This window comes from Mustela erminea, chromosome 10, assembly GCF_009829155.1.
Source record: "Mustela erminea isolate mMusErm1 chromosome 10, mMusErm1.Pri, whole genome shotgun sequence".
Lineage (NCBI taxonomy): Eukaryota > Metazoa > Chordata > Mammalia > Carnivora > Mustelidae > Mustela > Mustela erminea.
In genome coordinates this window covers 30,562,776-30,584,615 of record NC_045623.1, presented here as the reverse complement: position 1 = coordinate 30,584,615, position 21,840 = coordinate 30,562,776, and the positions used below count along the sequence as shown (strand labels likewise).

At 37.1% G+C, this 21,840-nt stretch overlaps 1 protein-coding gene across 3 annotated transcripts in view; it reads left to right on the top strand.

Annotated features, from left to right (window-relative positions):
- Positions 1 to 21,840, top strand: part of FNBP1L (formin binding protein 1 like) — a 99,297-nt gene that overhangs the window by 32,802 nt on the left and 44,655 nt on the right. For all 3 annotated transcript variants that reach the window (XM_032361108.1, XM_032361107.1, XM_032361106.1), the window contains exon 2: positions 7,512 to 7,627. In XM_032361108.1, coding sequence (XP_032216999.1) covers positions 7,512 to 7,627 — 116 coding nt within the window. The remainder of the gene's footprint in view (positions 1 to 7,511; positions 7,628 to 21,840) is intronic.

The window sequence follows — 21,840 nt, the reverse complement described above, 5'->3', positions numbered from 1 at the left end:
ATTCAGCAGTTCCATACATTATTCAGTGCTCATCATGATAAGCTCATTATCAGGGAGCTTCAACTATTTCACCCACTCCCTTCACCTACCAAACCCTGTGGTAACCATCAGTTTTCTATATTAAAGATTCCGTTTTTTTTGTTGTGTCTCTTATTTTTTGTTTGTTTTGTTCCTTAAATTGCATTTATGAGTGAAATCATTTGTCTTTTTTTTTTTTTTTAAAGATTTTATTTATTTATTTGACAGAAAGTAGGCAAGTAAGCAGAGAGGCAGGCAGAGAGAGAAAGGAGGAAGCAGGCTCCCTGCTGAGCAAAGAGCCCCATGTGGGGCTCGATCCCTGGACTCCGGGATCATGACCTGAGCTGAAGGCAGAGGCTTTAACCCACTGAGCCACCCAGGTGCCCCAAAATCATTTGTCTTTTATTAACCTATTTCATTGAGCATTTTACCCTTTAGATCCATCCATGTTGTTACAGATGGCAAAATTTTCAATGTTTTTTAAGACTGAATAATCCATTTGTGTGTGTGTATACACACCACAACAGTTCATCCATTTATCAGTGGACAGTTGGGCTGCTTCCATAATTTGGCTATTGCAAATAATGCTGCAGTAAACATAAGGGTGCATATATCTTTTCAAATTAATATTTTTGTACTCTGGGTAAATACCCAAGGTGGAGTTACTGGATTATATAGTAATTCTATTTTCAATTTTTTGAGGAACCTCCGCCTAGTTTTACATAGTGGCTATACTGGTTTGCATTCCCACCAGCTGTGCACGAGGATTCCTTTTCCTTCACGTCCTCACCAGCATTTGTTTTTCTTGTGTTTTGATTTTAGTAATTTAGGTAGGTGTGAGGTAATACCTCATTTGTGGCTTTGATTTGCATTTCCCTGGCTATGAGTTCCATTGAGCATCTTTTCATGTGTCTGTTTGCCATCTGGATGTCTTCTTTGGAGAAATGACTGTTCATGTCTTCTGCCTATTTTTAATTAGATTATTTTATTTTTTGGTGTTATTTTAAGTTCTTTTTATATTTTGGATACTCTTTCTCAGATACATCATTTGCAAATATCTTCTCCGATTCAGTAGGTTGCCTTTAGTTTCCTTGATTGTTTCCTTCACTGTGCACAAGTTTTTTATTTTGATATAGTCCCAATAGTATATTTTTAATTTTGTTTCCCTTGCCTCAGAAGATATATCTAGAAAGAAGTTGCTGTGGCCAGTGTCAGTAATTTTTGCCTGTGCTGTCTTCAAGGATTTTTGTGGTTTTAGGTCTCACATTTAGGTCTTTAATCCATTTTGAGTTTATATTTGTGTATGGTTTAAGTAAGCAGTTCAGTTTCATTCTTTTGCATGTAGCTGACCAGTTTTTCCAACACCATTGTTGAAGAGACTGTCTTTTTTCCTGTTGCATATTCTTGCCACCTCCTAAAGATTAATTGACCATATAATTGTGGGTATATTTCTGGGCTTTCTGTTCTGTTGATCTGTGGGTCTGTTTTTGTTCTAGTACCATACTGATTACTACAGCTTTGTAATATAACTTGAAGTCTGAAATTGTGATACTTTGGTTTTTTCTTTTTCAAAATTGCTTTGGCTATCCAGGGTCTTCTGTGGTTGCATACAAATTTTAGAATTATTTGTTAAAGTTACATGAAAAAAAGTTGTTGGTATTTTGATAGGGCTTGCATTAAATCTGTAGATTGCTTTGGGTGGGGTAGTATGGACATTTTAACATTATTATATTAAATGCATTATTATAAAGCATGGACTGTCTTTCCATTTGCTCTCTGCTCAGCAGGGAGCCTGCTTCCTCCTCTCTCTGCCTGCCTCTCTGCCTACTTGTGATCTCTGTCAAGTAAATAAATAAAATCTTAAAAAAAAAAAAAATCAACATAGAAGCCAGAGTGATCTGTTTAAGAATCTGAGTCCTGGCAGGCTCATGCTCAAGAACCTCCACTGTGTTTTCATCTCAATCAGTGTTAAAGCCCATGTCCTTATGGTGGAAGGTAGAGCTCGTGCAATTCTGACCCCATACATTTCCCATTTTAACTTCTACTTTTCCCTATTTTCATTCATCTGTAGCTTGCTTATTCAGCTTCTTACTCTTCTAAAATACATCAAGCATTTGTAGGCTCAGGGTCTTAAACATTTTAACGATTAAACCTGAAATTGCACTCATTCTTCAGGTAGGCAGAAGCACTAAAGTTGTAGATAGTGTATCTATCCAAAGTAATAAGCAGGAGGGCAGAATAAAAGCACATAAGTGTTCATGGTAAAAATAGAGTTGGAGAATGAAGAATTATCTTCTGATTGTGTCTTTTAGTCAGGTAGGAAGCAAGGTTATTGGTTGAAAGAGAAATGGATAGGAAGTGGTGTAAATTTAAACTGAAAGGGTATAACATAGTTGGCTGGGATAATGGGATGGTGAATGGGTTCAGGCTAAGTAGTATTTACGCCTTTTGAGTTAGTAAGCACACATTTTCAAAGGATGACCAGTCAGTGTGGTTGTTTGGTTGGTTCCTCTGCCTTGTCTGTCTGTCCTTCCTTCCCATCCCACCTTTTTCCAGCAGCACGAGGAAGGATTGGTAAAGAGTTAAGTATAAAACCAGTGTTGAAATTTGGCAAAGCAAGAGAGGGCAAAGACACTTGAAGCTATTTGGATGGAGTGATTACAGTGATGGCTTATGGAATCCAGGCTGTGTCAAGATGGAAATGAAGACAGAGGGGGATGGGCAGTAGAAATTGTCAGAATCAGTGGATTGAAGTCTCTGTGGGGTCAAAAATTATTGGCCCTGGGGAACCTGGCTGGCTTAGTCAGTAGAATATATGATTCTTGATTTCCGGGTAGAGAGTTCAAGCCCCATGTTGGGTGTAGAGATTACTTTAAAAAAAAAAAAAAAAAAGGCAAAACAAAAACAAAAAAATCAAAAAACCAACCAAAAGTTATTGGCTTTGGAGTACTGGAGTTTATGAGTTGGCAGACAGGATTGACCATCTGAGAATTAAAGTCTTGGAATTTATTGGAGGAGGAAATGTTTATAGTTATTGCTAATAACAATGGGGATGACCGTTGGAATGAGTTGCTGAGAAAGTAGTAGGAAGAGAAGTAAGAAGTAAAATAATGTGCGCTAGGTATTGGAAGAATTATCTATAGAGATTTTGAAGTTACTGAAAGCTTAATTTTAGTTGAAGGGTGGCTCAGTTAGTTAAGCAGCTGCCTTCAGCTGCCTTCAGCTCGGGTCATGATCCCAGCATCCTGGGATTGAGTCCCACATCGGGCTCCTTGCTCTGCAGGGAGCCTGCTTCTCCCTCTGGCTCTGCCTGCCACTCTGCCTGTGCTCGCTCTCGCTCGCTCGCTCTGACAAATAAATAAAATCTTAAAAAAAAAAAATTTAGTTGAAATTTAAAAGGTAATAGGTAAGTTTTCCAAATACACAAGTTTGCATCCATTTTTAAAGAACAGGGGGCATCTGGGTGGCTCAGTCAGTTAAGTGGCTAACTCTTGATTTCGGCTCAGGTCATGACCTTGGGATTGAGCACTGCATCAGGCTCCTTGCTCAGTGGGGAGTTTGCTTGAGGATTTTCTTTCTCCCCCTTCCCTTTCCCACCCATTTGCTCTCTCTCACTCAAATAAATTAATCTTTAAAAAAAAAAAAAAAACCCACCCATTAAAACCACAAGGAAACAAATCAAATAATTAAGTTGTTCATTTGAAAATTAAACTATTCCTGTTAACTTTGGTGGTAGATGTCTCTGAATTACAAATTGATTTTTTAGTTCCACGAGGCTTAAAAAATATTTCTAGTTTCATATGAATCCAAGAATGAGAAAAGTCAGTTGTGTTAGATCTTAAGAATGTTTTTGGTAGTACTTTGGTATTCAGAAGTGCTGGAGAAACTTTGGCAGAAAGTCAGAGCTATAGAGTAAGCCCAAACTGGGACAACAAAGTCATTATTCTGCTTTTTAGTGAAGAAAGTTTTTTTTTAAATAGTCATGACCCTTGGTGCTTTACCAAAAGTACTTTATTGGGACTTCATTTGGATGCAAGGCTGTGTCAAAGTAATTAGAAAAACAAGGATTGAATATAAAATAGTGACTTCTGAAAAAAATTATAACACTTTGTGATGCATACTTATTTTTACTTATATTGCATTAAAGCTATAATTTTATAGATAAAAGTAAGGTGACTGAGTAAATTTAGTATTTATTATTTCATCACTATACAGTAGAACCTTGGAGCAACATATAATTCGTTTGATTTATGCTGAATAGTGTGGACATTTAGTTGGGTGATGCCAACTTTCATTTAGGGTGTTTTCCTTGTGTTCCCAAATGAATAATGTAAAATAACTTTAAACATTTTACAGAATTAAAAAAACAGTACTTGAAGGAAACAGAAAGTAATAGTTTTCTTGAATTTAGATATGAGATAGCATTTAATTAGGGCATACCACTGAGGGGAGAGAGCACATTTCATAGAAGCTGTGTAAGGATGAATGTGTTAGAAAAGGAAGTGAGGGGTTAATGAAGGCAAGGAGGTGGAAGAAGTTGTACTCTGTTAGTAATCTAGAGTAAATCCATAGAAATAAGAGTAATGCTAAACGTAGAGAGACTGGGGGGGGGGATAAAGATGAATTGCCTCTTTTGATAAAAGGGCAATTTGATAACTTTATTTATTTATGATCCATAGGTGGTTTCAGAATACTGGTTAATTTCTTTAGTTTGTTTTGGGCATTTCCAGACATTTTCCACTATATAGTCCAAGGTATTTGCTGGCATGGACTGGGGAGAAATGTGGTCTCAGGCTTTGAAACTGAAGGGATTAGAGGGTGTTACCAATGATCCCTAAGGCTTTATGATAGATTCCTTTTTTTTTTTTTTTTTTAAAAGATTTTATTTATTTATTTATTTATTTGTCAGGGAGAGAGAGAGAGAGAGAGATTTTATTTATTTATTTATTTGTCAGGGAGCGGGGAGAGAGAGAGAGTCTGAGCTTTAGCTTCCCACTTTTCCTTTCTGGGGGAAAGTTCTTTGTTGAGAGTTTTTCAGTTTGAGAGGGAATTTAATTTATAATAGGAAATCTTAATAATATTCCAGTTAAGTTCACTGGGCAGTGTATTTTCTTGCTGTTTTCAAGTCTACTTTGGAAGCCAAGTGATAATGAAAAACTTTTGTGAAAGAGTAGAATTGGAGTAGTAATACCAAACTGTGGTAGCCAGATGAATTCTATCTGTGCTATTTAGGTAGAATTTACCTTTACAAGTAGAATTGTAAAATGATTTAAGGTAGGGAAAGGGATAAAAAGCAAAAAGACTTGGAGATGATTTATTTGTAAATAATGAATCCTGTTAAACCATAGGTGATTTAGAAAAAGAAGAATAGTTAGAGATAATAGAGAAGGATGATTTTTGAACATTTATCAACATTATAGACTTTCGATATGGGAGAGGGAGAAAGCACCAAGTTATTAGTCAATCTGGAGATTATTCTTGAAGGCTAGGAAGTGATGGTTTCTTAAGCAGCAGGTAGAAAGGAGTATCTTGAGGATTGAAAGAGTTTTGCAGGACAGTGATACTTTGTGATGTATTAGTTTCATGTTTACTGCATTGTAGAACACTTAATAACATCATCATAACCCTATTGAGGTGTGTGATGGGACTCCCATTTTAAGATGGACAAAGTTCAGAGAGCCATGGCGACTTGCCACATCTGGTAAATGCAGAGCCCAGAATCTGAACCTCAGTATATTTTATTTTATTTAGCTTCATTGGGTACCTGCTACAGTGCCAGGCCTCTAGTGCCTTTGGAGTTCAGAGTTGAATGATACGTGGTTTCTGCCCTCAACAGAGTATGGCAAGTAAATAAGATAGTAATTTTTAAACTTCTGCACAGCGAAGGAAACAACCAACAAAACTAAAATGCAACCTACTGAATGGGAAAAGATACTTGTAAATGACCTATCCCATAAATGGTTAGTATACAAAATATATGAAGAACTTACAAATCTCAGTGCCTTGGAAATGAATAATCCAATGAAAAATGGGCAGAAGATGTAGAAGAAGAACTACAGATGGTTAACAGACACATGAAGAGATGCTTAAAATCGGTGATCATCAGGGAAATGCAAATCAAAACTATGGTTATCCCCTTACATCTGTCAGAATGGCTAAAATCAACAACACAAGAAGCAATAGGTGTTGGCGAGCATGTGGCAAAAAGGGAACCCAGAACCCTCTTGTAATGTTTGTGGGAATTTAAACTGGTGCAGCCACTGTGGAAAACAGTATAGAGGTTCCTCAAAAAGTTAAAAATAGAGCTATCCTATGATCCACCAATTACACCCAAAGAATACAAAAATACTAATTCAAAAGGATACATGAAATCTGATGTTTATAGCAGCATTATCTACAGTGGCCAAATTATGGAAACAGCCCAAGTGTCCTTTGATAAATGGGTAAAGAAGATGTGGGTATGTGTGTGTGTGTGTACACATACACAAAAAAGCCATAAAAACCGAAATCTTGCCATTTGCAGCAACATGGATGGAGACAGTATTCTGAGTGAAACAAGTCAATCAGAGAAGGATAGATACCATATGATTTCACTCATGTAGAATTTAAGAAACAAAACAAGCAAAGGTGAAAAAGGAGGCGGGGAGAGAGAGAAAGGCAAACCTAGAAACTGGACCCTTAATCGTAGAGAACAAAGTGATGGTTACTGGAAGTTGAGGTGAGTGGGGGGTTGTTGGAATAGGTGATACGGGGATTTAGGAGCGCACTTACTGTGATGAGCATTGAGTGATGTATGGGAGTGCTGAGTTATTGTATATCTGAAACTAGTAATTACACTGTGTGTTAATTATTTGGAATTTAAATAAGAACTTAAGGAAAAGATCGTAACCTTTGGGAGTCTTGGGGACCCAGAGAAAGACCAACACACCCAGTCTGAGAATTTTGGATCATTTTCTGGAAGCCATAGTGCCTGAACTAAATCTCAAAGGAGGAGTAAGAAACAGTAAATTTTTAAAGAGGTGACCACGGAGGGTGTTGCATCCAGGGGAAACCACGTAGGTAAAAGCATTTAGACATAAAGTTGTGTGAATTATGCTAAGAAGTTTAGCATTTATAACCTATTTCTCTGTAGATCTAAAATAAAGAGGTGTGGGCACCTGGGTGGCTCAGTAGGTTAAAGCCTCTGCGTTCCGCTCAGGTCATGATTCCAGGGTCCTGGGATCGAGTCCCGCATTGGGCTCTCTGCTCAGCGGGGAGCCTGCTTCCCCGTCTCTCTCTGCCTGCCTCTCTGACTACTTGTGATCTCTGTCTGTCAAATAAATAAATAAAATCTTAAAAAATAAAATAAAATAACGAGGTGGGTAGAGAACAGAAGAGCCTAGGTTTTTTTCCTTTTAGACCTCATTGCTTTTCTGAATAAATATCAGAAGCTGATTAAAATATTTGTGGATACAATTGTAGACTTTTCAGTGTGTTTTCACCTTCTTTTCCAGGATCAGTTCGACAGCTTAGACAAGCATACACAATGGGGAATTGACTTCCTGGAAAGATATGCTAAATTTGTTAAAGAGAGGATAGAAATTGAACAGAACTACGCAAAACAATTGAGGTAAGTTAAAGATTTTTCAGTTTTCAGAAATGAAATTACATTTTTAAGTAGTTGAGTATTAGATAAATGTAAATTCTGTGGCGCTTTTTGGGTCAGAATTTGATTGAATTAAGTAACTGATCTTTTAAATCATCAATTTAATTGAATCATTGCTAGTACCACAAGATATATTGGCTAGCTAGATCATGAATAGACATCATTCCAGAAGCATTTTAAAATCCTAAAATCAGGAAGCAAAATGCTAGGAAAAAGAAATACCTGAGTAATACAATTTTTCCCTGTAACTTTTTGCTTTAGTAATCTTTCAGAAGCATTGAAGATTTCTTCAGTTTCTCAGATCTTCAGAGTTTCTATACCTTGGAAATCAAGTGTGTTGAGCTCCGTTTCTAACAAAAATTAGATATATATTACTGATGAAAGTGATGTTGGAGTAGGTGTTAGAAGATAATTTTAAAGGGAAAATTTTAGCCTTAAAGCAGATGGAATTTATCTTAAGATTTTGTTCAAGTGGAAAATCATTGTTAGACTACAATTTGACAGTTTTTGCTAGAACTTAATAAAAATGATGCTTGAGTGGCAGAGGGAGAGAGAATCTCAAGCCGACTCTACACAAAGTGCGGAACGCAACACAGGACTTGCTCTCACAACCCTGAGATCAGGGCCTGAGCCGAAACGAAGAGTTGTCCCTTAACCAACTGTGCCACCGAAGTGCCTCAAGTTTCCAAGTTTTTCAATGGAAGTGAGAAGAAATAGAGACAATGCCGTGATGGCGGTATGAAGTGGCAATAAAGGAAAAGTTTAATATATTATAAAAAAGAATGAAAACAGTATTTCCAATATCAAAAAGTACCTTGTCAGTAAGGGAATGATGAAAAATACTATGAAATATGCAGTTTAAACAAATTGTGTGTAGCAGGATAAACTTAAAAGGACTATGAAATATGCAGTTTAAACAAATTGTGTGTAGCAGGATAAACTTAAAAGGCTATTTAGTCCATCAGTGTAAAAAGCAAGTTTTGTAGAACTGAATGTACAGCAAGATCTCCTTGTTCTCTTAAGTTTGTTTATACAGTAATATATAAAAATTGTATGTATTGTGAAGAGATCTAGAATATACCCCACATTGTTTTACAGTGGTTATCCCTGGGGAATGGGAGTGGGATTTAAGGGAAGGAACTTAAATCACTTATTACTTAGACTTTTGAATTACTGAAGGCTTTTCAATGATTATATATTATTTTTATAGTTTAAAACACTTGTTCTTAAGCTAAGAAGATACATTCAAAAGAAAATTCTGTCACAAATGCTTAAATAAAAATTGGTAATTTATAAAGTAAACTTCAGCAGTCTGGAATCTCTGGATTCAAGGGTTTCAGGGAAGGCCAAGGTTGAACTAGAGTAATAGGACTAATTGCAGATTTCTTTGCCTTTCTGTTATGTGACTGAAAATGATAATAACCATTGTAATTTTCACGTGTCAGAATTGATTTGAACACCACTTCATTGAAGCAAGGGTGGGCTAGAACCCACAATTACATGATATGGAAAATAAAATTTTATAGTGAGAAAGTAGGCTTTATTATGTATAGATGTATAGATCAGTGATTTGCATCTTTCTTCTGTCTCCGCATACTAAAGAAATTTGGCACATTTCCATTTTAACAGTGCCTCTCCAGGGTAGTGATTTTCAATACAGGAGGATTATTGGAAGGTGCTAAGGAATTCCAGTAAGGAAGAAGTGGGAGGAGGCACGTGTAACTTGAGACCACTACTCCCTTCTCTCCTACATTGAGATTTGCTCCTTTGGCTGAATACTTAGTAAATGATTGAATTATCAGCTGCTCTTTATAGTATCTGTTTGTTCAAAAGGAAGAAGTTTGCCTTGTTTATTTCCTCTTCTTTAATGGGAAAAATTCTTTTGGTTAACTCCCTCCTGTTTTGCTACTACAGAAGACAGTATTTTTCATAGTGCGGCAGCCTTTTTTTCCTCCTAAATAACTATATTCAGACTGTTGTACCTTTACATTTTAGGTATGTTGTAAGATTAAAATTTGTCAGTCTTTAGTACCTTCAGTTTATTTTCTTTCTCCCTTTTGTCTGTTTTGATGGTTCTGGTTTAACTTTATTTTGATTTTTGGTATTGATTGATTTTGGTAGTGGTTTGAGGATAGTAATAAATAGAAAATAAAGCATCTATCCACTCATGGAGACAGAGATAATCAAACCATTCATTTTAATTGATGATATATGATGAATTTGGAATACTTGTAAGATGCTTTTTGGTTTGCAGGGCATAAAAAACTGAAGTTGGTCATTCTTTTAATAAACTTACACTATTTGTATGGCAGAGATTAAAATTTGTTTAGTAAAAGAAGCTGACGTGATAGGTATGTATCATTTTATATTATTTATTTTTTAAGATTTATTTTTTTGAGAGAGTGAGTGAGTGGGAGGGTACGAGCATGGGGGGCAGGGGCACACTGAGCATGAAGCCTGATGCAAGGCTTGATCCCAGGACCCTGAGATCATGACCTGAGCTGAAACCAAGAGTTGGATGCTTAACTGGCTGTGCCAACCAGGTGCTCCATTTTATTTTTTTCTAGTAAAGATTAAAATTACAATACTAAGTTCCATCATAGAGATTGCTCTATGAAATTATATTCTCCTACTTCCACCCCAGACCATTCCTTTTTGGTTCAAATGGGGCAGTGTGGTATACCAGAAGAGAAATAGATTGGACGACAGAACTTAAAGCTACTTTTATTTTAACTAGAACAGAAATCTACAGATTCCTTTTGATCTTATGTTCTGTACCAGTGCCAACCCTGGCCAGCATAGCTGGTACTTTGAGAGCTCGGTGATTATAATTTGAATGAATAAATAGTTAAATGGTCTGTATTTCAGTGTAGTTTAGAAATTAGGTTCTCTGGGGGCACCTGGGTGGCTCAGTTGGTTAAGCAGCTGCCTTCGGCTGGGGTCATGATCCCAGGGTTCTGGGATTGAGCCCTGTGTTGGGCTCCCTGCTCCATAGAGAGTCTGCTTTTCCCTACCCCTCTACTGCTCTGCCTGCTTGTGTGTTATCTCTCTCTGTCAAATAAATAAATAAAATAAAATAAAATTTAAAAAAAGAAATTAGGATCTCTGGTCATATGCTGAACCTTGTACGAAGTGCTTTCTGTCCATTCTAGAGTTTTTGTCATGTACATCATTGTGATGAGGTTGTTCTACTAAGAGCTGTCCCAAGTATTTAGGGTAGGCTTAGATACTAAATAATCCAAATAAAACTGGTTTGTATTTTCTATTTAGTCTTTACTTTCTCATGCCTCTTTATCAGAATTTTCTATTTCTTTCTCACTTTGTTTAGTCTCTCAAGAACCCAGAGAGCTCATCTTAGTATTTATTTGGTCAAAGTGGAGATTACTCTATCTTTTTAAAAAAAAAAAAGATTTTATTTATTTATTTGAGAGAGAGCACAAGTAGGGGGAGTGGCAGGCAGAGGAAGAAACAGCAGCATGCTCCCCACTGAACATTGAGCCCCACATAGGGCTCCATCCCAGGACCCTGGGATCATGACCTGAGCTGAATGCACACACTTAACCCATGGAGCCACCCTGGTGCCCTGAGATTACTTTAATTATTATTATTATTATTTTTAAATTTATTTGACACAGAGATAGAGATCTCAAGTAAGCAGGGAGGCAGTCAGAGGGAGAGGGGGAAGCAGGCTCCCTACTGAGCAGAGAGCCCAATGCGGGGTTTGATTCCAGGACGCTGGAGTCCATGGCCTGAGCCAAAGGCAGAGGCTTAACCCACTGTGAGCCACCCAGGCACCCCTACTTTATTATTTTTAATTTATTTATTTTAGAGAGAACATGTGTGAGGGGGGGGCATGGGGAGAGGTGGATGGAGAGAGACTCTCAAGTAGATTCCCCGCTGAGCACCGAGCCCTAGTGGGTCTCAGTCTCATGACCCTGTGTCATCATGACCTGCATCAAAAACCAAGAATCCACCCTTCACAGACTGAGCCACCCAGGTGCACCTAAAGTGGAGATTACTTTTATTATTTGGTTAGCTGTTGTTTAACTCTCTTCTGATGTGGTCACTTCTGAGTTTTTGATCAACTGCGTAGTAAACCCTAACAGTGCCATTTGGATAGAGGCAGGAAGAACTATTCCCCATATTTGGGGGTTTAGATGAACTTTCTTCATAGAATTAGAGCCTGTGGAAATTCTTTCATTTCTATTGATCTCCAGTAATCACTGAGCTTTCCTGAATACATATATCTCAGTGTCTGTATTGGATGATTTATTGGCTAAATAATTATGCTTAACTCTAAAGTATCATCACCTACTTCTTAAATGTAAACTTCCCAGGGCGCCTGGGTGACTCAGTTGGTTAAGTGTCTGCCTTTGACTCAGGTCATGATCCTGGGGTCCTGGGATCCAGCCAAGCCTCAGACTCCTTACTCCGCAGGCACTTTAATTCTCCTCCTCCCTCTTCTGCTCCCTCCTGCCAGTCCTCTCTCTCTCAAATAAGTAAATAAGGTATTTAAAAAAATAAATGTAAACTTTGCAAAGAAAAGAGATTTTTGTTTGTTCTTTGTACTGCTTCTAGAGTAGTGCCTGGCACAGAGCAAGCAATTTTTTCTGTATTTACTGAACACTTATGTAGCGTTTAATGTGTCAGCGCTGTTCTAGTGCTTTTACGCATACTAATATGTTTTGTTTTCATAAAAACCCAGAGAGATGTCAGTATTATTTTAAAGCTTAGGAAACTTGAGTTACAGAGAGGTGAAGAAAGTTAGCTGGATTCAGACAGGCTGCTAAGTCTGGGCTCTTGATAGTACGTCATGCTGCTTCAGCAGAGGGAGAATGAATAATTCTCTGTTGAGGATTTTTTTTTCCTATCACCAGTGCCTAGTATCACTGACAGATCTTTGGATCTATTTTACTAGAGAGTATAATAAATTATTTAAAAACTATATAACATAGTCTTTACAACTAACACATCTATTTATAATGTTACAGGTAACAGAAATTTGATTAAAATGTAAGTTAAATTATGCACTTCATAAATTTAGATCTAGTTGTATGTTTTCCATAAAGATAAGAATAGGTTGGAAAAAAAGGTTAACACCTTAGAAGTCCTTCTTCCTTTTAAGAGAATTTTTTTCATTAAGGAAAAAAAAAACCTTTCAAGAAGCCCTGTTTATTTTCATTTCCTTCTTGAGATGTTAAGAATACTTTTGAGGGCACCTGGGTGGCTCAGTCAGTTAAGGGTCCTGGTATTGAGCCCTTCATCTGCTGGGCTCCCTGTTTACCAGGGAGGCTGCTTCTCCCTCTCTTCCTGTCCCTCTCTCTGATTGTGCTTTTCTCTCGCTCTCTCCTTCTCTCTCCCATAAATAGAAATCTTTTTTTTTTTTTTAAGATTTTATTTATTTATTTGACAGAGAACACAAGTAGCAGAGAGGCAGGCAGAGAGAGAGAGAGATAGAGAGAGAGAGAGAAGCAGGCTCTGCACTGAGCAGAGAGCCCGATGCGGGGCTCGATCCCAGGGTCCTGGGATCATGACCTGGGCCGAAGGCAGAGGCTTTAACCCGCTGAGCCACGCAGGTGCCTGCATAAATAGAAATCTTTAAAGAAAAGAATACTTATGGGTGTTTTTTAAATTTCATGCAAAAAGTGTTTTTTTAATTATGAGAATTTAAGATAAATAATACTTTTTACTTTTATTGTTCCTATAACCTGTTATAAATTGGTGTGAGGGATAGCATAATGTTACTTTAGTTCTCTCTGAGTCTTAACTCTCAGTTCTTTTCTCCTGATGACTTAGAGAGCAAACACCATGACAGCTGGAGAGCCTTTTCTTTAATGTCACGTTACTATATTTTCTTGATATGTTTGGATTGGACTTCATGTAGTTATCATTAGCATATTTTAGCTTTTTGATAGTTTGTTTTTTGATCATTGACATTCTTCTCCTATCCTTCTTTGTACTTTTTGTGAGCCATAGAGCTCTATTTATATCTCATTTCATGCTGTTATACCTAAAATGCTGCTGCCTGCCCCTAGCCCTCCTAAGTTAATTATTATAACAAATTACTAACCTCTATTTTTAATGACTGGATTGTTTGAGGGTCCGTTTCAGTTTATATATGCTTCTGTCTTTTTTTAATCTTCACAAGAGTTTGATGATATTTGTTACCATTGTATTTTTAAGACCTGTAAAGTATTTTCCCTATAGCAAAGTGTTGGAAATGAGTCACAATGTGGAATGATTCATTTAACTAGTAAAGAAACTCAGACTCATCACCTTAATGAGAATCACAAACCCTGTTCCTGATTATTCTATTAAAATGTTTCAGACTTTTTTTTTCTGATTAAACAATGAAGCAGAACCTAACAAGTAAAACACAAAGCTCTTAGGAAAGAAAGTTCAAATCAGTCATATTAAATACTTTAATAGTAAACTTTCCAATGAAAAGAATTTGAAGACCTCATTATTGTTCAAACAACTACAAAAATAACTTGATTGTTAATGGTGTTGGTTGTGTAGATCCCTTCATTAATCTCTCAGCTCTTTGATAATGCCTTGAGTAGTTTAATTTCCAAATTATTTTTTGTACCATTTGAATTATGTAGCAGTGATTAAAATGAGGTAAAATGTTTGTTATCCTGTATGTATAAAACATAGGTAAACCAGACAGATATTCCTCCTTATTTGAATCTGGTCTTTGAAGATGTCATATAGTTGTCGTTTAAGAATCTAATATTTAGGGGCACCTGGGTGGCTCAGTGGGTTAAAGCCTCTGCCTTTGGCTCAGGTCATGATCCCAGGGTCCTGGGATCGAGACCCACATTGGGCTCTCTGCTCATCGGGAAGCCTGCTTCCTCCTCTCCCTCTGCCTGCCTCTCTGCCTACTTGTGATCTGTTGAATAAATAATAAATCTTTAAAAAAACAAAAGAATCTAATATTTAGAAGGGAAACAGCAGTTACCATCTTAGTCATTTTAAGTGTACATTTGAGGTTCCGTAACTATATTCATAACACGAAGCAACCAATCTTCAGAACTTACTCATCTTAAAAAAACTAAAATTGTATACCTGTTAAAAACTCCCCATTTTCTCCTTCTCTCAGCCCTTGTAGTTCTACTTTGTTTCTGTGAATTTGACTACTCCAGGTACCTTGTAAGTAAAATAGAGTATTTCTTTTTTTGCAGCTGGCTAGTTTCACTTAGCGTAATTTAAGGCTTATACATGTTGGAACATGTTTAGAATTTCCTTCCTTTTTAAGGCTAAATATTATCCTGTTGTATGCATGTACCACATTTTGTTTATCTGTTAATGGACATTTGGGTCTACCTTTTGGCTGTTATGAATAGTGATGCTATGAACGTGTGTATACAAATACTTGTTTGAGTTCCTGCTCTCAATTCTTTTGAGTGTATACGTAGAATAGGAATTGCTGGATCATATAGTAAATCTGTGTTTAATTTTTTAAAGAACCATCATACTCTTTTCCTCAGTGGCTGTGAACTGTTTTACATTCCCAGTAGCAGTGCCCAAGGTTCCAATTTCTTCACCTTTTGCCAACACTTGTAATTTTTGTGTTTTTGTTTTGTTTTTTAAGTGGTCTCCTCACCTAACATCAAGACCAGTGTGGGGCTTGAACTCACGACCCCTGAGATCAAAATCAGAGCTGCTGAAATCAAGCATCAAATGCTTAACCAACTAAGCCTCCCTGGCTCCTTTTGTTTGTTTGTTTGTTTTTGATAGCAGCCCTCTTAATGGTTGTAAGAGATCTCATTGTGGTTCTGAGTTGCATTACTGTAATGATTAGTGATACTGAGTATGTTTTCATATTTTTGAGGCCCATTTGTGTATCTTTGAAGAAACTTAAGTTCTTTGTCCAATTTTTAAATCAAAATTCTCGGTTTTATTGTGACCAAATTTTAGGTGTTTGAATATATTTTCTAGATTTTAACTCCTTACCAGATACATGGGTTGTACATTCTTTGTCCCATTCCCATTGGTTCATTATCTCTTCATTCGTTGATTGTAACCTTGGATGCACAAGTTTTATATTTTGATGTCTCCTTCATTTTTTCTTTCATTGCATGTGCTTTGGGTGTCATATTCAAGAAATCATTGCCAAATCCAGTGTCATGAAACTTTCCTCCTATCTTAAGAGTTTTGTAGTGTTACCTCTTTATGTTTAGGTCTTTGATCTACTTTGAGTTAGTCTTTGTATGTGGTGGAAGGTAAGGTTATTCAACTTTATTCTTCTGTACATGGGTATCTTTTCTGTTTAATTTTACACTATATGAGAAAAGATTCGTGGCTGTAAGTGATAGAAAACCCAGTTTGAATGATAAGTATAATGAGAAATTTATTGACAAAAGAAATTTGTTGATTTATTTGTTGATATCTTTTATTTTACTTTCTAATTGAAGGCCTGGGGTGCAGCTAGGTCACGGGAAAAAAGAGTCAGTACTGGAACACATCCAGAGCCCATTGTTTTTTTCTTTTCTAAATAAATAAAATTTTTTTGGGTTGGGGAATGCATCTGTTGGTGGGTTGCCTTCTATTCTTTGGGTGCAGACTGGATTTCTCTGTAAAGTAGGAAATGCAGTCACCAACAGGTTAAGTTTTATGTCCTAGATACTAAACTCTTACTGGCCTCAAAGCTGTATCAGGTCCCTGTGGAGGCCAAGAAAAACAAGGCTCTACCCACCTTGAGTCTAGCCCTGACATAAGTACAGCCATCTTTGGCAAAGCAAAAGCTGGTACCTTGCACCCCCTCTCCACCCGCTCCCCTCCCCTTGGTAGTATGTGTGACATTCCTCAGCCACCCCTGGCTGCCCTAAAAGAAAAACAAATAGTTAACTTGCAGAGATCACAACCCTGCAAGACAGGAGTCTCCCTCAGTTTACAAATGTCCTAGTGATTTACAACAAAGAAGCTATCTTCTCAATAGCCCAATTTCAAGAGACAAATAACTCAGTTCCTTAAGCCCTAATGTCTGCCCTCCCCACCATAAAACTGAAGGAGGCTGAGGCAGAAGGAAATGTAAATAAAGTTAAATTTCTTCTTAACCTAAATCTCACTAACAAGGACACTTGATGGGAGAAATGTGAAACTTTATCTCTAAACCTCCAAGATAGTGTCACCAATCATTCCCAAGCATATGACCCACTGATGTACATCTAAAAGGTCTCACAGAAGATTTTTACTACTGGTAATGAGTAACCTTTTCCCCAGACAATAGCTAGCCCCTCAAGGTCCTGGAGACCTTGCTTCCAAAATTCCTTAGAGACTTAAATCATCTATAACCCCCTTTGTCCTCCCCCACTGCTGAGTCTACCCCTACTCTGCCTTTTAAAAACCCTTACTGTAATCTGGCTTGGGGTCCAAGTCCCTACTCTGCTGCGTCGGGTATACTTGGGCCCAAGCTTAACCATGTCACCTCAGGGTCCAAGTCCCTACTCTGCTGTGTTGGGTATACTTGGGCCTAAGCTTAAGCTTGCTGAATAAACCCTCATGTGATTGCATCGGTGCTTGGCTCCTTGGTGGTCTCTCAGACGCGAAAACGTGGGCATAACAGTCCCAAGACGTAAAAAATCCAGGAAGAAAACTCTTTCTCCCAGTGAGATTTGGTTTTCTGTCTCCGGATCACTTAAATTTAGATCCACAAATAGGGCCACTTGTATTAATCTGGCAACTCCTAAGGATGTTAACAGATGTGGGGAAGGGGCAGTTAAGAAGAAGGATGCTGATCAGTCTCAGGTCCTCATACTACCATTCTGCCAGGAGAAATAGTATGATTTGTATCCCATGTTACAAATATGCTATCGATCGCCTGTTAAATAGGCATTAGAACTCAGCTTCTCACATGTTGAAATTGATTGAAAATGTATAGACGTGATTTTAGCCTTTAAAAATCTCTGAGATACCCTATACTACATCATTTAACTGTAATACGTGGTTTTAATAAAAATGAATTAAAGTTTTGAGAAATTATTTGAGATATTTTATAATTTTCCCTAAAACCAAAAAATAAATAAACACACGACAAACTAGAATGGATAAAAAAGATTAAAATCAACAATTTAAATTTGGATTAATTCCATATATATATATGGAATACAGTGATTTTTGGAGATGCTCATTAAATTTAGAGGCGTTCTCTGACTACTGAAGGAACAATGAACAATGTTAATTCCTCTGTATCCAGAGTACATGATCCTAAGGTAGTTAGAAAACATGGGTGAAACAGACATATATCAAACAATGTACCAGTCTGTCTATGACTTTTATTTTATTTTATTTGGGGGAGGCAGGAAAGCAGGGTTATATTGAGTATAAGCTCAAAGCTCCTGAAGAGGGAAGGGACCTGGGAGGGTTGACCTCTAACATTTATTTTAATTTCTCTGATATATATTGGATATGTACAAAACTTTGTGTTTTAATTAACTCCTAATTTATAACACCCTACTCAAAAGCATATAAACTGCTTACATATAAACTATCATAATTGGTTCCTTGGAGAATCTCTGGACATGTTAGAAAGGAGAAAGTTCTGAAAAAGAATAATCTAGGGGAACTGACAGTAAGGGCAGGTTTCTTGAGAATGATGAATTGCCTAGCAGATCTTTAGTTTAGGAGTAACCTGAATGCTTTGCACTTACATGTTTAAGACAAGCTACTCTGAGATTTTTTTGACCTAATAAGCATATTATGTTGAAAATGCAATGCAGGGATTTGTGGGAGCTATTAGCCATTCACACTTGTTATGAATCTTTGCTCACTTTAGACTGTTTTCTTAGAGGGTCCAAAGATGAGCAGCTGCTTTGAGGGGATACATTCTTTTTGTATATCCTTATCACTAATTTTTTTTTAAAAGTTACAAAAGTAGTGTATGATCATTATAACATATTTAAATATAAGTCCCTTCCCAGTCCTTCTTCCTGGAAGTGAGTACAATTAATAATTTGTTGTGTCTTCTTCCAAAATACATGTTTTCTTAAGAATAAAAGTTCTGATTTGATGGAATATAAGCAATACATTTTGGACCATACTTCAGTTTTTCTAGTCAGGGTTGCCTTGGATGGAGTCAAGTGGCCTGTATATGGTTTCTGTGGCCTCTGGATACTAGGGGTTTGGGAAGATTTTCCTATAGATGGGTGACTTTTAAATTAAGAGTGGCAAGAGTGATTAAAAAAAAAAAAAATGCTTAGGACTAACCCTGCATGCACAAAAAGGTAAAAGTAATATTATTTTCTTCTTCCTCTTCCCTCTTATATATGTGCTTTTCCTCCCTGAGGCTAGAGTTTAAATTAATAGTTTTTATGTTATGTTTAAGCTGTGTTATGACTTCTGTGGTTAACCTCTGGTAGTTATAATTCTAAGAGTCAGAAACCCAACCCAGATTGGATTAAGTAAACGAAGGCTTTGATTGGTTTAATGTGACTGAAAAGGTCAGGGATCTGGGTACTCAGGGAAAGTGTTAAGAATTCTTTTTTCCTTGTTTTGCTTTCCTCTCTGTTGGTTTAATTCCCAAGCAGTCTGTTTCTACATGGTGGATCTAAGATTATGTCTTCTCAGGTTAGCTTCAGCAGGAAGAGAACCTGTCTTCCCAAGAAGTACAACAGAAATTTTAAGATTGAGTTTTGTTAGCTTGGAATAATGGGGCCAGATCAAATAAAAATTTCTGGACCATAGCATGTGGCCAGCTGCACTGTAACTACATAGACATGACACTGGGAGAGCTCTAGTTTTGGATCTGCTTAGCCAGTACTGGAATAAGAAATCCCAAATCCCAGGAGTTTTACACAACAAAAGCTTACTTGCTTATGCAGTGTCAGCTATAACTCTCTAGGGAAGCCCATGTGGTAACTCAGAAATCTAGACTGTGTCCATTTTCCATCTCAGCATGAAGCTTCCACAGTTGTTTCAGCAGGGAATGGGAGGGTCCATAGGGTTATGCATGAGCTCTCAGTGCTTTAGTCTGGCAGTTACGCAGAACTTACAGCCCACTATACAGTGTTAGCCATGTGGTCCTGCCTATCTGCAAGGGGACTGGGAAATTTACAAAATAACATGGCTTTTTTTTTTTTTTTTTTTTTTTTTTTTTTTTAGCAGAAATGTGCCTGCCATAAGCTGTTAAAAAAAAGCTAGTGAGTGATGCAAAACAACTGATGTCCACATAGCCTTGGATTCTAAACAGTGCTTAAAATGTTGATATGTATAAACAGGTTCAGAGTTTGAAACTCCTTGCTCTTTGAAATGTTCTTTGCCCAAGTTTGGCCCGTTTTTGTTTAAAGTAATTCATGGATTTATGGTTGAAAAATCACAATCTTTCTTTCTTTTTTGGGGGGGGAATGACTGACTTTATAATTTTTAGATTATAACACGTTTATAGGTTGGAGACTGTAGTTATCATAAGCAGGGTGCTCATAAGTTAGTTACCTTGTAATTGCTAAATTCCATTGACATTTTTGGTACCAGTGTTTTTACATCTCTTTGATGAATTGACTATTTCTTCTTAGAACTTAAAAGAAAAAAATCATCTTCAGTGGTATGTTTTCTTGGGTTTTCTGAGTGATCTCTCTTAAGAGTTGAAAAACTTTTTTTTTTTTATAAAGTGCCAGATAATAATTTTGGCTTTCTGTGCTATATGTTAACAACCATTCAGTTTTGATGCTGTTGTAGTGCAAAAGCAGTCACAGACAATACATAGTTGAATGAGTGTGGTGTGTTTCAGTTAAGTTTTATTTGTAAAAACCGCTGGGTGAGACATTTTGTTTACATCTGATCTGCCCAACTGCTCATCCTTATCCCTCTTGTTGAGCAGGTTTTTTTTTTTTTTTTTTTAAGATTTTATTTATTTATTTGACAGAGATCACAAGTAGGCAGAGAGAGAGAGAGAGAGAGAGAGAAGCAGGCTCCCCACTGAGCAGAGAGCCCGATGCGGGGCTCCATCCCAGGACCCTGAGATCATGACCGGAGCTGAAGGCAGAGGCTTTAACCCACTGCGCCACCCAGGCACCCCCCTCTTGTTGAGCAGTTTGTCCTTCCCTCTTAAATGTATATTTCTAGATTATTTTTAGCTACCATCTCATTTTGTACATTTTGGGTGGACCCATTTTCATTCATTATTGTTTTAACTATCTTAGGTGTTGAAACAGATTTGATGTGGGGTTTAGAGTGTCCCCCGCCTTTTTTTTTTTTTTTTAAAGGGAGGGAACGGGGCAAAGGGAGAGGAAGAAAATCTTAATCAAGCTCCGTGCTCAGGAGCTGACCCAGGGCTGATCTCACAATTCCGAGATCTGAGCCAGATCAAGAATTGGACTGTGTACTGACTGAGCCACCCAGGCACCCCTCATGTTGTCCTTTATTAGCTATCTGACCATGTCTGAGTCATATAGAATAGGGCTAATAATGCCTGTAGGTTTGCTCTAAGTATAAGATTATGGAATACTTTGCATAGAGATTGGTGAATAATATATAGATGACAAATGGTAGTTCTTGTTTTTGTTATTGCCCTCTAATGTGTTAACTCTCACATATGTATCTAGATCCCAGAAGTTTCTTCAGTGTTCCAGTTTTTACTACATTTCTCTGTTGCACATTTTTATTCAGCTCTTCTGTAGTGTTAGTTAAGAAGCATTCCTTTTCAAGTAAGAGTCTTCCCACATAACACTAAGTTTGGAAAGGGATTCTAGAGCTTAGTGATATCAGTGGCATTGTGAATTTCTTGATCTTGGTTACAAGATGTAATAGCTTCAGTCATCCTATTGTCACATATCTGTTTCCAAAACAGCAAAGTGTGAAAAAGGGACTTCTTCTGGAGTAATTTTTTCCTTTTATTATAAAAAGAATTAAAAAGTTAGGAACTAGAATCTCTAGGACTTGAACACCTTAAGGTGGGAGAGACTTGATATGTAGGGTGATTGCTAGATTTTTGGCTGAAATGTCGACGTTGATGGTAGTACTATTAATGTAAGAAAAGAATAAGGTTTATAAAGAAGATAAATTCCATTTTAGACTTGTTTTGATGTACCTGTGGCGGATGGACTGCTATCTTGTAGCCAGTCCTCCTCCTATAATAGCTTTATTGACATACCATTTACATACCATAAAATTTACCCTTTAAAGTATACAATTCAGTCGTTTTTAGTGTACTCACAGAGTTTTCAAACCATCACTATTAC